Raw genomic sequence first — 14,615 nt, 5'->3', positions numbered from 1 at the left:
GTAGACGTGCCCGGAGGACCACAGGCTGAAACCCTGGGGGACGCCCCAGGAACTGAGGAGAACCAGGGACGCCTGGTTGTCTCCTGCTGTAAGGGCGCTGGTCGAGTCTGGTTGTTCGATCAAAAATTACGGGAAACGCGCCCGTCTGATTCTGTTATAGGCTTGTGAAGGACCAAGTGTAGTAGGTGGGTCCTTGTACCTGTAATATTTCTGTTATTTGTGTTTCTGACATATCCACTGACGATGGAACAGACTGTGACAACCCCTCTGAGTTTAACTCTAGATCATTGGACTGAAGTGAAGAGAAGAGGTCGTGATCTGTCAGTAGAGGTTAAAAAAGGCGCATGGCAGACTTTCTGCTCCTCGGAGTGGCCTACTTTTAACGTCGGCTGGCCCTCAGGAGGAACCTTTGACTTATCTCTTATTTTTGCTATTAAAGAGATTGTTTTTCAGAGAGGACCGGGAGCCCATCCGGATCAACAACCTTACATCATAGTCTGGCAGGACCTGGTACAGAATCCGCCCCCCTGGGTTCGGCCGTGGACTGCCACATCCAGGCCCCCGTCTAATCCTCAGGTGCTCACTGTCCAATCTTCCGGTCCCAGAAAAGGGGGCGACAGTTCGGACCCCCCTAAGAAGATCTACCCGGAAATCCAGACTGATCATCTTCTCCTCGACCCTCCACCCCCTCCTCCCCCATGCCCTCCCGCCTTGGCTCCTGTCGGGGGGCAGGGAGGACCAGCATCGCCGGATCCGGCGATTGCCCCCTCTGCACCACCGGGGGAACCTTCACTGGGGCCCGCACAAGGTACCAGGAGTCACCGCTGGGGAGGAGTGTCTCCCGACACTACTGTTGCCCTACCCCTGAGGGCATACGGCCCCCCGCCGGTGGCAACAGATGAGGGACCACCTCCTCTCCAGCCCCTCCAGTACTGGCCATTTTCTTCCGCAGACCTGTATAACTGGAAAACTAATCACCCCCCTTTTTCAGAAGACCCCCAATGCCTGACTGGGCTGGTAGAGTCCCTGATGTTCTCTCATCAGCCCACATGGGATGACTGCCAGCAGCTCATACAGACTCTCTTCACTACCGAAGAGAGGGAGAGGATTTTATTAGAAGCTAGGAAGAATGTACTCGGGGCGGACGGGCGTCCTACCCAGCTCCCCAACATCATCGAGGCTGCCTTTCCCCTCTCCAGACCAGACTGGGATTTCAACACGGCAGAAGGTAGGGAGCGTCTGTCAGTCTACCACCAGGCTCTAGTGGCTGGCCTCCGTGGGGCGGCAAGATGCCCCACTAATTTGGCTAAGGTAAGAGAAGTAATACAGGGGGCCACAGAACCCCCCTCCGTGTTTCTTGAGCGTCTAATGGAAGCTTTTAGGTGCTACACCCCATTTGACCCTGCCTCTGAAGGACAGAGGGCTTCCGTGGCTATGACTTTCATAGGGCAGTCAGCTGTAGACATTAAAAGAAAGCTGCAGAGAATTGAAGGATTGCAGGACTATACCTTGCAGGATTTAGTTAAGGAAGCTGAGAAAGTATACCATAAAAGAGAAACTGAGGAAGAAAAAGAGCAGAGAAAGGAGAAAGAGAGAGAAGAAAGGGAAAATAAGAGAGACCGAAGACAGGAGAAAAACTTAACACGGATTTTGGCCGCAGTAGTAGGGGATAAGAGCCAGGAACAGACCCAAGGTAGAACTAAGAAGTCAGGTAGTCTGAATAACCACATCCCGTTAGATAAGGATCAATGTGCCTACTGTAAGGAAAAGGGGCACTGGGCCAGAGAATGTCCTAAAAAAAAGAAGAAAGAACTCTCCAAGAAAGTACTGGCCTTACAGGAAGAAGAAGATTAGCGGGGACGGGGCTCGGAACCCCTCCCCGAGCCTAGGGTAATACTTAAGGTGGAGGGGAAGCCAGTTGAGTTCCTTGTAGACACCGGAGCTCAACACTCAGTCCTACTTGAACCATCAGGACCCGTCTCCAAGAAAAAATCCTGGGTTGTAGGGGCCACAGGGCATCAGCAGTACTCACGGACTACCCGAAGATCAGTAGATCTAGGAGTGGAACGGGTAACCCACTCATTTTTAATTATCCCTGAGTGCCCTGCGCCCCTCCTCGGGAGAGATTTGCTCACCAAAATGGAAGCCCAAATCACTTTTACTCCTGATGGCCCAGAGGTAACCCAAAATAAGAGGGTAACAGCCCTGACCATGCGTTTAGAGGATGAACATAGACTCTTTGAAAAGCAGCGGGAGAAAGGGACTAGTCTCGTAAATGACTGGCTAGAAAAATATCCCGGGGCATGGGCCGAAACTGCTGGAATGGGACTGGCCGCAGAAAGGCCGCCTATAGTCATAGAACTCAAAGCTACTTCCACTCCTGTGGCAGTGCGCCAATATCCTATGACTAAGGAAGCTCGGGATGGAATTAAGCCTCACATTCAGCGTCTCCTACAGCTGGGCATACTAGTAAAATGCCAGTCACCATGGAACACGCCCTTATTACCCGTCAAGAAACCCGGCACAGGAGACTATCGCCCTGTGCAGGACTTAAGAGAAGTAAACAAGCGGGCGCAAGACATCCACCCCACCGTGCCTAACCCTTATAATCTGTTAAGCTCTCTCCCTCCAAACCATATCTGGTACACTGTCCTGGATTTAAAGGATGCCTTCTTCTGCCTCCAACTACACTCCTCTAGCCAGAACATCTTCGCATTTGAATGGAGAGACCCGGACTCTGGAACAACGGGGCAATTGACATGGACCCGACTTCCACAGGGGTTTAAGAACTTCCCAACCATCTTTGATGAAGCCCTCCACCAAGACCTAGCTCACTTTCGCGCCAGCCACCCTCAGGTAACGCTGCTACAATATGTAGATGACTTACTACTAGCTGGAACAACAAAAGAAGAGTGCTATCGGGGCACAGAACTATTGCTAGAAGAACTAGCCTGCTTAGGATATCGAGCCTCTGCTAAAAAAGCCCAGATCTGCCAGAAAGAGGTAACGTAACTGGGTTACACCTTAAAAGGAGGGCAGAGATGGTTAACGGAAGCCAGGAAGCATACTGTGACTCAGATTCCAGTTCCCCGCTCGCCCCGCCAGGTGCGAGAATTCTTAGGAACTGCGGGGTTCTGCTGCTTATGGATACCGGGGTTTGCTACTCTGGCAGCTCCCCTCTACCCTTTGACCAAGGAAGGCACTCCCTTCGAGTGGGGTGCCAGCCAACAGCGGGCCTTTGACAACATTAAAAAGGCCTTATTATCAGCCCCGGCCCTGGCTCTACCAGATGTAACAAAGCCCTTTGTCCTATACGTAGATGAGAAGAGAGGAGTGGCCCGAGGGGTGCTGACGCAGCCTTTAGGGCCATGGAAAAGACCGGTAGCATACCTCTCCAAGAAATTGGACCCCGTCGCTGGTGGTTGGCCAGCCTGTCTGAGGTCTGTGGCGGCAGTAGCGGTACTGGTAAAAGATGCAGACAAATTGACTATGGGGCAGAAGTTGACAGTCATTGCCCCCCATGCTTTAGAAAGCATCATCAGACAGCCCCCTGACCGGTGGCTGTCTAATGCCCGCATGACACATTACCAGAGTCTCCTATTAAACGGAGACAGAGTCCAGTTTGGCCCGCCTGTCATCCTCAACCCGGCTACCCTACTACCTGATACCTCTGTCCAGGAGGATGTATTACACACATGCCAAGAAGTACTGGCTGAGGAGACTGGAACTCGGAGGGACCTCTGTGATCAGCCCCTGCCGGATGCCCAAATGACCTGGTTCACTGATGGGAGCAGCTCCATAATAGAAGGTAAAAGGGTGGCCGGGGCGGCGGTAGTGGACGATAAGCAGACCATCTGGGCAAGTAGTCTGCCTGAAGGGACGTCGGCCCAGAAGGCCGAGCTGGTCGCCTTGACCCAGGCCTTACGTTTGGCAGAAGGGAAAAAAGTTAACATATACACCGTTGGCAGGTATGCTTTTGCTAGGGCCCATGTTCATGGGGCCATTTACAGGCAGCGAGGACTGCTGACTTCAGCAGGAAAAGAAATTAAACACAAGGAAGAAATCCTAAGTCTACTGGAGGCTGTTCACCTCCCTAAGAAAGTGGCCATTATCCACTGCCCTGGGCATCAGAAAGGGGGGTCCAGAGTTGCCGAGGGAAACCAAAGAGCCGACCGAGAAGCTAAGCGAGCAGCTCAAAGGCTCAACATCCTGCCGCTATATGAAAACACTTTAAGGCCTAGCCTTAAAGAAATAGCACCCCCCCCTTGTCAAACACTTTAAATATTCGGAGCGGGATCTCGAGAGAATGAACAGATTAGGCCTCCACTTAGAATCCCCAGAGGGGATCCGAGAAACTCCGGAAAGAAAAATCATCCTCCCTGAAGAGCAGGCGATCACCTTTCTCAGACAACTTCATAAATTAACTCATTTGGGCCCCAAGCATCTAAGAACTATTGTTCAGTCCTCCCCATACTATATTATGGAATTAAGTAAACTTGTTGACGCAGCTGCAAAAGAGTGCAGACCTTGCCAATTAGTAAACACCCAGCCTAGCACATTACCTCAGGGTAGACGACTCCGAGGAGATCGTCCTGGGGGCTACTGGGAAACAGATTTTACAGAAATTAAGCCGGCCAAATACGGATACAAGTACTTGCTGTTGTTCATAGATACTTTCTCAGGATGGGTCGAAGCTTTTCCTACAAAAAGGGAGACTGCTCAAGTCATAGCCAAAATAATATTAGAAGAAATTTTTCCAAGATTTGGGCTACCCAAGGTAATCGGATCCAACAACGGTCCCGCTTTTGTTGCCCAGGTTAATCAAGGTTTAGCCAAAATCCTGGGGCTTGAGTGGAAATTACATTGTGCTTATCGGCCCCAAAGCTCAGGGCAGGTAGAGAGGATGAATAGAACCCTAAAAGAGGCCATGACTAAATTATCCTTAGAGACTGGCATTACTGACTGGACAGTCCTCCTTCCCTTTGCCCTGTTCCGTGTGCGCAACACCCCTAGCACTCTCAAGCTGACCCCCTTTGAAATCCTATATGGAGCTCACCCCCCGCTTGTTGCCATGCATCACCTCCGTTCCCCAGAGTCTTACTCCTCTCAATCTCTATACACCAGATTAAAAGCCCTTGAAACCGTGCAAAAGGAGGTGTGGAGCCGGCTGATCGAGGCCTACAAGCCCGGGGATCTGCAAATACCTCACCAGTTCCAGGTTGGAGATTCGGTGTACATCCGGCGCCACCGGACAGCCAACCTTGAACCACGGTGGAAAGGACCATACCTGGTGCTGCTCACAACCCCTACGGCAATAAAAGTCGATGGCATCGCAGCCTGGATCCACGCATCTCATGTCAAACCAGCACCGCCGCCAGACTCCGGGTGGAAAGTGGAAAAGACAGACAACCCCCTCAAGCTCCGCATTCGCCGCAGTAGCCCTGCTCCTGCTGATACAACTCCCGGTGATAAGTAGTTCCGATCCCAACCCCCATGCCCCCCAGAGGTTAACCTGGCAGGTTCTCTCTCAGACTGGTGATGTAGTATGGAGTACTACAAAAGAAGACCCTCCTTGGACCTGGTGGCCGTCCCTCACCCCAGATATTTGCACCTTAATAGCAGGGCTAGATAATTGGGATATCTCCGATGAGACCTTTAAAGAGGTTCCATCAAGCCTTGATCACCATTTAACAAAGCGCTCACTTACCCAAGGCTCCACATCCCAAGGCCAGTACGTTGCAGACGCCCCTGGCTGTGGCAACTTGCCCGCCCAGCGCCGGATGCGACAAACGGAGTTCTATATCTGTCCCCGGGACGGGAGAACGAGAAGCCAAGCCAACAGATGTGGGGGGGTAGAAAATTTCTTTTGTAAACAATGGGGATGTGAGACGACTGGGCAGGCCTTCTGGCACCCCTTCTCCTCTTGGGACTTAATAACCATAAAGAGGAGCAGTACCGGAGCAGGGTCAAACCCCCTAAATATTTCCTTCATGGAGAGGGGGAAACAAGCCCGATATTGGATAAAAGGAAGAACATGGGGATTCCGTTTCTACATGTCAGGGTGGGATAAAGGATTTACCTTCTTAATCAAATTAAAAATAGAGACCCCCGTCGCTGTCCAGATAGGACCCAACATCATACTCTCAGGACAGCAGCCGCCAGCTAGGCCGCCTATTTCTCCCCGTATGCCCCAGACTCCGGGGAGCACCCAATTTACTGAGGCCAGCACAGCCCCATCGCCTGCGAAACTGTCTCCCCAGGTAACATCCCCGGAGACTCCAAGCACCGGGCAGAGACTTCTTAACTTAATACAGGGGGCTTTCAATGTCCTCAATACTTCCAACCCTAATCTTACCGAATCTTGCTGGTTGTGTCTAGCCTCAGGCCCGCCCTATTATGAAGGAATCGCCTTCTCAAGTATCTTCCAAAATACCACCTCCCATAATTCCTGTGACTGGGGATCCAAGATCACCCTTACAGCAGTCTCTGGGCGAGGCATTTGCCTAGGCACGATCCCCGAAAATCGCCAGCATCTGTGTAATCAGACCATTAAAAGCCCATCAACCACTATCAATTATTATCTAGTGCCCCCTAAAGGAGGATGGTGGGCTTGCAGCACTGGGCTAACCCCGTGCATTTCCTCATCAGTGTTCAACTCCCCTGCAGACTACTGTATCCTCGTACAATTAATACCTAGAGTTATCTATCATGAGGCGAGTTCCTTCAAGGCAGAATTCGATCTCAGACCCCGTAGACAGAAGAGGGAACCAGTCTCTATTACTCTAGCTGTCCTGATGGGTATAGGGGTGGCGGCCGGAGTAGGAACAGAACGGCTGCGCTTGTCCAGACCCCACAGTATCTCGAAGAACTGAGAGCAGCTGTAGATGAGGACCTAAAAGCCATAGAACAATCGATCACAAAATTAGAAGAGTCACTAACATCCTTATCAGAAGTAGTATTGCAGAATAGACGGGGACTCGATCTCCTGTTCCTAAAAGATGGAGGGTTATGCGCTGCACTAAGAGAAGAATGCTGTTTCTATGTAGATCACTCTGGTATGGTAAAAGACTCTATGTCTAAACTCAGGGAGAGACTAGAAAAAAGACAACGAGATCGGGAGGCCCATCAAGGATGGTTTGAAAGTTGGTACAGCCGATCACCTTGTTTCACCACTCTCGTTTCCAGTTTAATAGGCCCTCTTATTATACTGCTTCTAATTCTTACCTTTGGGCCCTACATTCTCAACCGTATAGTCACCTTTGTCCGGGAGAGAGTGAGTGCTGTACAAGTATTAATGCTCAGACAGCATTACCAGTCTCTCCGCCGAGACGATAGCCATGAGAATGAATACATACAGCCAGAAGTTCCATGATTAGAACTTCCCAAAAAAACAAATGGGGGAATGAAAGAAAATATTACCATGAGAATGTGACCACTTCTCGCTCCCTACCATAGGAATGTGACCTTTTGTAACTGTTCCAGGAGATAGCCCCAGGAGCTTCAGCAAATGTTTACTATTAAGTAAATATTTGACTGTTAGTCTTGTCTTAAGACAGTTGAATAGTGAACTAGAGTTCTCCTTATCTAGTTAGAATCCCAGGTGTGTGTATTCTCTCTTACTTTATTAGAGTCCCTGGCATGTCTGCTATTCCCGCCTACTTTGTAGTTTTTGCCTTTATAAGCTTGTAAAAAACTGCTGTGGGGGACTTGATTTCTCGGCTCCTAAAAGAGTTGTGAATCAAGTCCCCATATACAGGAATAAAAATCCTCTTGCGTTTTTGCATCAAGAGACGACTCTTGCGGTTGATTGGGGTGGTCAGAGCTCCGGACTGAGTGGGGGGTTCTGCCCCAAGTCTTTCAGCAATACCACTTTTGCTGTCTTTCTGTTGCCAAAAGGTTGCATTTAATCCAAGCCTGGCTCCTCCTTTTGCTGAAAGGGGCCAAATGTTGCATTTAATCCAAGTGCAGCTCCCCCTTTGGCTGAAAGAGACCAAAGGTCGCACTTAACCCAAGTGCAGCTCCCCCTCTGGCAAATACTCCTTCTTGCCATTTGCCAAAGGCTTCACTTACTCCAAGCATAATTTCCCCTTTCAGTCCGTGGCCCAGTCCAGATATGTCAGTGTGCATATACTATCCCATCCTCATGGCCATTATGTCAGTGCCTATTATGGCACCCCATCACCACATGAATATAAACAGCCAGGAACATAGATTGAAGGTAAAAATGAATTCAAGAGGTGGGTTTCCCATATCTCTAGGGAGAGCCCCAAGCAACCTCTTCCATGGCCTTTTATTGAAGCATTACACAACAGATGTGGGGGCCCATGTACTAGGATCACATGCTTAGTGGTCACTACATGCTCTTTCCCCACAGTCTAAACTCCCACCCTGCTGCACCCTGAATGTTCAAAGTATAACACCTGCTTGTTAAGGAGTGACTGATCTTATCTCATTAACACCTGCAGCTGCTTGAGGGCTTGTCTCCAGGCAGACAAACATGTTCATGCCAGCTTAAAGATTGACTTGTTCCCAGTGCCTTCTTCAGGAACCAGTGGCTGCTTCTATAAGCATAGTGCTCAGTCTCCTACAAAACCTAAATAAATGGAGAGACATTTTTGATCAAGAATATCTTAATATTGTTAGGATATAAGAACTACTAGAAGTGAGGGCTGGGCACAGTGGCTCACACCTGTAATCCTAGCATGCTGACAAGCCAAGGTGGATGGATTGCTTGAGCTCACAACTTCAAGATCAGCATGAGCAGGAGTGAGAACCTGTCTCTAAAAAATAGCTGGGCATTGTGGTGGGTGCATGTAATCCCAGCTACTTGGGAGGTCGAGGCAAGAGGATCTCTTGAGCCCAAGAGTTAGAGTTTGCTGTGAGCTATAACACCATGGCACTCAACTGAGGGTGACAAAGTGAGACTCTGTCTAAAAAAAAAAAAAAAAAAAAAAACAAAACTACCAAAAATGATCTATAGATTCAACATCATTTCTATCAACATTTCAACATCCTTTTTTTAATCTACAGAAAATCTGATACTCAAATTCATATGGAATTTCAAGGAACCCAAATGGCCAAAATAATTTTTGGAAAGTAGAACAAATTAAAGGAGATTCACATTTCTCAGTATCAAGCCTTGTGCTAAGCTACAGTGATAAAAAAAACATTGTGCTGCTGGCATAAGGCTAGACAAAGCAATAGAAATGAGTGTCTTGAAATGACCACGTACATCTATGGTCAAATGATTTTTTTCATAAGGGTTTCACAAGTTCATTCAATGGGAAAGGAATAGTCTCTTCAACAGATGGTACTGGTTTAACTTTATATCCATATGTAATCAAGAACAAACTTGGCTGCTTGTCGCTTTTAAAAGTCAATAACAAGAACAAAACATAGTGAAAAGAAAGTGACTTTATACCAGAGCTAGCAGTGTGGAAATTGCAAAAGCCTCCAAGAAACCATTTCAAAGTCTTAGGCTAAGAGGGTAGGGATTTAATAAGGGAATTTTATATGAAAGGCATACAGGACTGCAGATAAGCATGACTTGTCCAGATGACTATCTTGAGTTACTATTTTACCTGGTGAATGGTTTGGGCCATCTTGAAGGATATTTAGCTTTAGATTAACTGTGGCCTTGAAGTAATCTCCTTCTGGATCTGGATTGTTTCAAGACTCAGTGTAAGGAGTTTCTAAATTAGTATATAATTAGGGGAAATATATGCAAGGAGTGCCTGGTAGAAAGAAGGAGAGTAAATGTCAGTATTTTATCATAAGAGAATAACAAGAAATAGGCAGCTAAATTTCAAAATAGGGTGTTGAAAAACAGGGCACTGGGTACAACTCTCCACTATCAAATTCCATTCCATTTCCATGTAACATGGGTGACACATTAATTCTGACTACTTCCTGCTGAACAGGGGAAAAGTTAAAGACTATTGAATTGGAACTGATCTAGGTGGGGTTGGAAGTATTCTCAAGTGCCAAGGCTTATATTTGCAACTTGTTGAAGCATTATAGTTCCAGGGTTCAAAATCCTTTGGGAAAATTTGTCCTACATTTTTATGCAGAGGGTACAGCAACAATACAATCCACAGTGGAAAAGCATGCCTATTCCTATGATTATAACTAGAGTTATAAGTAGCTTGATCCACCAAGATGGTCCTGACCCAACGTAGGATGCAAGCCATTGGTCTAATGACAATATGAGATCTGGCATAGCTACAATCTGTTTGTGCATGTTTTGTAGGGCCAGGAAAACACATCCTATACTAGTATGTATACACAGCATTCAGTTTTGATGATAGCACAAGTTCCTCCCTGAGCAGCTGTCAGGATGTCTAATGCCATAGTTTTGTAAGACAGCTTTTCTTATATGGTGCATTTCAAGATTGATCAGAGAGTTAACTTGAAGGTTGTCATTAAAAGCCCACTGAGTATAACTGACAAGGGATTCTACATGCCAAATGACATCTTCAAGACCTATTAATTGGATGAAGATTGGTGCTAAGTGATCATACCAGTGGAAGACATACCTGGTCCATATACTAACTAAATAGGGAAGGTCTACCAACTAAATGCAATGTTCCAGCCATCTGGATGGTAACACAAGGCCAGAGATTTGAGCTACACAGCCATTGACTGTCATTAGGGTCATAATTACTAGTACCAATCACTGGAAAAGTCCATTTGGCATTTTTTCTGGGGAAATCCAGCTCATGATGTGGGTATGATTTTGCCATGTGTCAGGTGTGATTTCATTGTTCCCAGTACAAGGAAGCCATCTGACTTAAGTGTCCTGATGATTGTGTGAGCCATACAAAACCATCCCAGACCCAGAGGAAATCATATTTATAAATGATAGCCTGGATTATCATTTTTGTGTCTACCAGGGGAGTGGCAAATGGTATCACCTCATCTGCACTTTGGATACCAAAAATAGTTTCCCATATTCAGAGTGATTGAGGGGGTTGCTTATGGGCCATAGGATATTTCCTTTCTTTTTATTTCTGTCATTTGTCCCCCTGTACATTTATTAAGGTCTCTTAAGAAAACTTGTAAATATTGCCAATATTTTCTTTGTATAGCAAATGCTAAGACCAGAGGTGCTAGAGAGAGGCAAAAGGCCTGTATGTAAAGAATCTCTTTACAAGAAATTCAAGCAAGAATCTCTGTAAACTATTGACATGCAGCTGTTCCCATTGTGAGAAAAGATTATTAGTGGCTATAGCAGGTGGGAATAATACATTTAAGACTAGAAGAGGTAGAAAAGGTTGCATCCTATAGGAAAATATAAGAGGAAATATAACTTATCTATAGAGTTTTTCTTGAACAACTTCAAGTATTTCGTGGGCTCACATACCCAAATAGAAAGTTCCTTGTGATTTAAGCTGAGGAGGAAGTCTTTATCCAGGAGTGTTGGACCCACAGCTTTGCCTTGGATGTTTGACTGATGAATGAGTGGTCAGTAGTACATCATAGGGTCTAGTCCACTTTTCAGCTATCTATTGATCTGGCCCTTCCCCACCCCCCCACCCCAGGATTTTAGAAGCTGCTTATACCCTGGATGAAAGGGGTGAAGAGATTCATTTGTGGGGTAAGCAGACCTGGAAAGAGCAAACTTATGCGTAGTTAGCCATGTTTGTTGTACTTATTGTACATACTGTTTAATTCTGGATTTATTTAAGAGGACTAAGTGTGGTCTTCTAAAAAAGAGGTTTGAAAGGGTCTCCCATATATATTTTAAAAAGGACCCAATCCTAGTCCACTTCAAGGAGCTACCCTGACTCAGAGAAAGGCAATGGATAAAATTTTAGCCCAACTCAGATCTGTCTCCCAATAAGATTTTGCGATTGTTTTCATCAAAGTGTGATTCATTTTTCTGTTTTTCCCATTGGTTTTGGTGTCTGTGATAATGCAGTTTCCATTTTATTTACAGTGCTTGACTTACCTTCATTTCCAAAATAAAGTTAAGGGCCACTGTTACTTTGTATAGAGCTTGGAAGTCTAAATCTGGGGATTATTTCTTTCATTAAGGTCATGGTGTTTTCAGACTAAGGGGTATATGCCTTAACTCCTTAAAAGGTCTACAATACCAGGAGGAACCTGTAAAATCCACTGGCCTTAGATGTCTGGGCAAAGTCCAATTTAAAAAGGCATAGCCCTTTGTATTGTGCAAGGGAAATAACACTTTATTGTTAGAAGGGTTGCCTTGTGTCTTAGGATTATCTTTAGGGCACAGAATGTACCTCTGTGTGATTTTCTGAATGGTTTTACTTAGGTGGGAGCCCCTTAGATATAGTCACATCAGGTCCTCAAGGGTGTCTCTTCCATAGTGTGTTCCTTCATGTAGATGTTTTAGAATTGGGTAGACCAAGGCATCTAATCATCCTGTAGGTGTCAGTCTTCCAAAGTGAACTAGAATCTGTCTTATAAAACCTCCAATCTCTAGTCTATTTTTCATTTTGCTCAGTGTAATGAGGTTTAAGGTTTAATCTCAATGAGGTGTTAAGGCCTCTGCACTTCTCAAAGCAGCAGTTTTGCAGCTTTATCTGATGTCTGCTTGTCTCTAGTTATCTCTCCAGTGTCCAGGACAATGTATGGTGGTGTCCTGGGCAGGTAGGGAAACTTTCTCTAGCAGAACCAGAATTTAATGTCCTTATTCCCTGATATCTAGAAGCCTCTTCCTTTCCAAATGGCTCCACAGGCATGTACTATAATGCAGGCATATACAGTAGAACCTCCATAGTCGACCACTTTACTACATTGACCATCTTCTTAAAGTGACCTAATTTTCATAGACCACAAGTACATATCAGTACAGTAGGCCTAGTTCCTTATGTTGATCACCTCTGTATGTTGACCAGTTTGTCACAGTACCCTGGATGGCAAACTTATAAAGGTTCTACTGTATTTAGAGTCAGTATTGGCCAGACATGGTGGCTCATTCCTATAATCCTAGCTCTTTGGGAGGCTGAAATAGGAGGTTGCTTGAGGCTAGGAGTTCAAGACCAGCCAGAGCTAGAATGATACCCTGTCTCTATAAAAAAAAAAAAAAAAGTAGAAAAATGGCCACATGTGGTACCACACACCTGTAGACCCAGCTACCAAATAAGCTGAGGCAGGAGGATCACTTGAGCTTGGGAGTTTGAGGTTGCAGTGAGATATGATGATACCACTACACTTCTAGGCAGTAGACAGGGCCACTTTCTAAAAAAAATAATTAGAGTCAGTATAAATATTCACTTGCTTTCCCTTAGTAAGAGTTATCCACTCAGCTGTCCATGTGGAAGTACTAGCAGGGAGATCACAAATCTCTACCACCCACTAGGAATTTCTTATGGCATACCAGCTCAACGTTGTCCATCCTCCCTCAAGCTACTATTGTCTGTGTAGAGTTGTCAATCCATAGTGCTAATTTTCTGGTATGACAAGTCTTGCCTGCTAGAGTAGACTTCTGTAACCAGGCTTGGCTATAATAAAGCACCGTTTTATTAAGCACTTAATTAATTGCCACATTAAAATGATAGGAGCCCAACTCATAAAAATGAGTTATGAGAATGCTGGCTTCTTTTGCTGTGTTAACTGAAAATGCAAGCTGTAAACAATAGTTAATTAAGAAAAATGTAATCAAGCCACAGATAGTGTGGGTGTGTAGTTTGGAAGCAAAACTTGCAGGTGTGAGAAGATAAAGAAATGTGATCATGACATCATTAGTTGAAACTACCATTCACTGGAAGTGGCTCATAAGCTAAAGTTTCATAAGCATAATAAACTGAAATCAATAGAGGTGCACAGAGGTTTTATGCTGAAAATTTACTTATTTTTAATTTTCAATTTAGAGATGCCTTTAAGGAGTGTATGCTATAATAGTAATTCAGTGCATAGACTCAATGGCATTTGAGGCCATTTGTTGAAAAGCAGCTTAATAAAATGAAATATATAACTTCTTATTCTATTGCATATATTGTGCTAAGGATTTTATATGGATTAATTTCTATTTATCTCAATGATATTTTCATGTTAATTCCAATTTTATAAGTGGAGGTTTATGGACATTAAATATATCAAGAATTTCTAAACAATCATGCTCCAATACAGGATGGGGTTCAGTAGCAGGGAGCAGTGTGGGAGGATTTAGAGCCATGGTGGTCTGAAAGGTGATAAATGAGTCATCCAAAAGAATGGTCTTGTATTTGACCTGCCATATGCCAGTAACCTCCTTCTGTTTTAATGGAGTCTATACCTGATGGAGCATGCATGCAGTGACTGGCTTTCCCAAGGTGAACTTCTCTGCTTCTTGTAAGACTTTATAAGAGGCTCCCACTGCTTAAAGGCATGGAAGTCACCCCTTTGTGGTTTGGTCTGGTTGTTTTGAGAAGTAGGCTACAGGTTATGGGGTATGCCCTAGCATTTTGACTAACACACCCAGTCCTATGCCCTATTTCTTGTGGACATAAAGTTTGAAAGCTTTTGTGGGGTCTGGCAATCCCAATGATGGTGCTGATATTAATTTTTCCTTGACAGTATCAAATGCCTATTGGCATTCATCTATCCAAGGCAGGGGCTCTGAATCTAGCCACATTAAGGCCCATAGAGGGGGTTGGCCATCAATC

At 45.5% G+C, this 14,615-nt stretch overlaps 1 protein-coding gene across 1 annotated transcript; it reads left to right on the top strand.

Annotated features, from left to right (window-relative positions):
* Positions 1-243: 243 nt before the first annotated feature.
* LOC128576886 (uncharacterized) lies at positions 244-8,601 on the top strand. The gene is given in 3 exon segments (XM_053579031.1): positions 244-4,254; positions 4,292-5,459; positions 8,534-8,601. Coding segments are annotated over 3 exon segments (5,247 nt in total).
* Positions 8,602-14,615: the final 6,014 nt, after the last annotated feature.

Source organism: Nycticebus coucang, chromosome X (assembly GCF_027406575.1).
Source record: "Nycticebus coucang isolate mNycCou1 chromosome X, mNycCou1.pri, whole genome shotgun sequence".
Lineage (NCBI taxonomy): Eukaryota > Metazoa > Chordata > Mammalia > Primates > Lorisidae > Nycticebus > Nycticebus coucang.
Note: the sequence above shows the minus strand (reverse complement) of the source record. Positions and strands in the feature narration are given on the sequence as shown.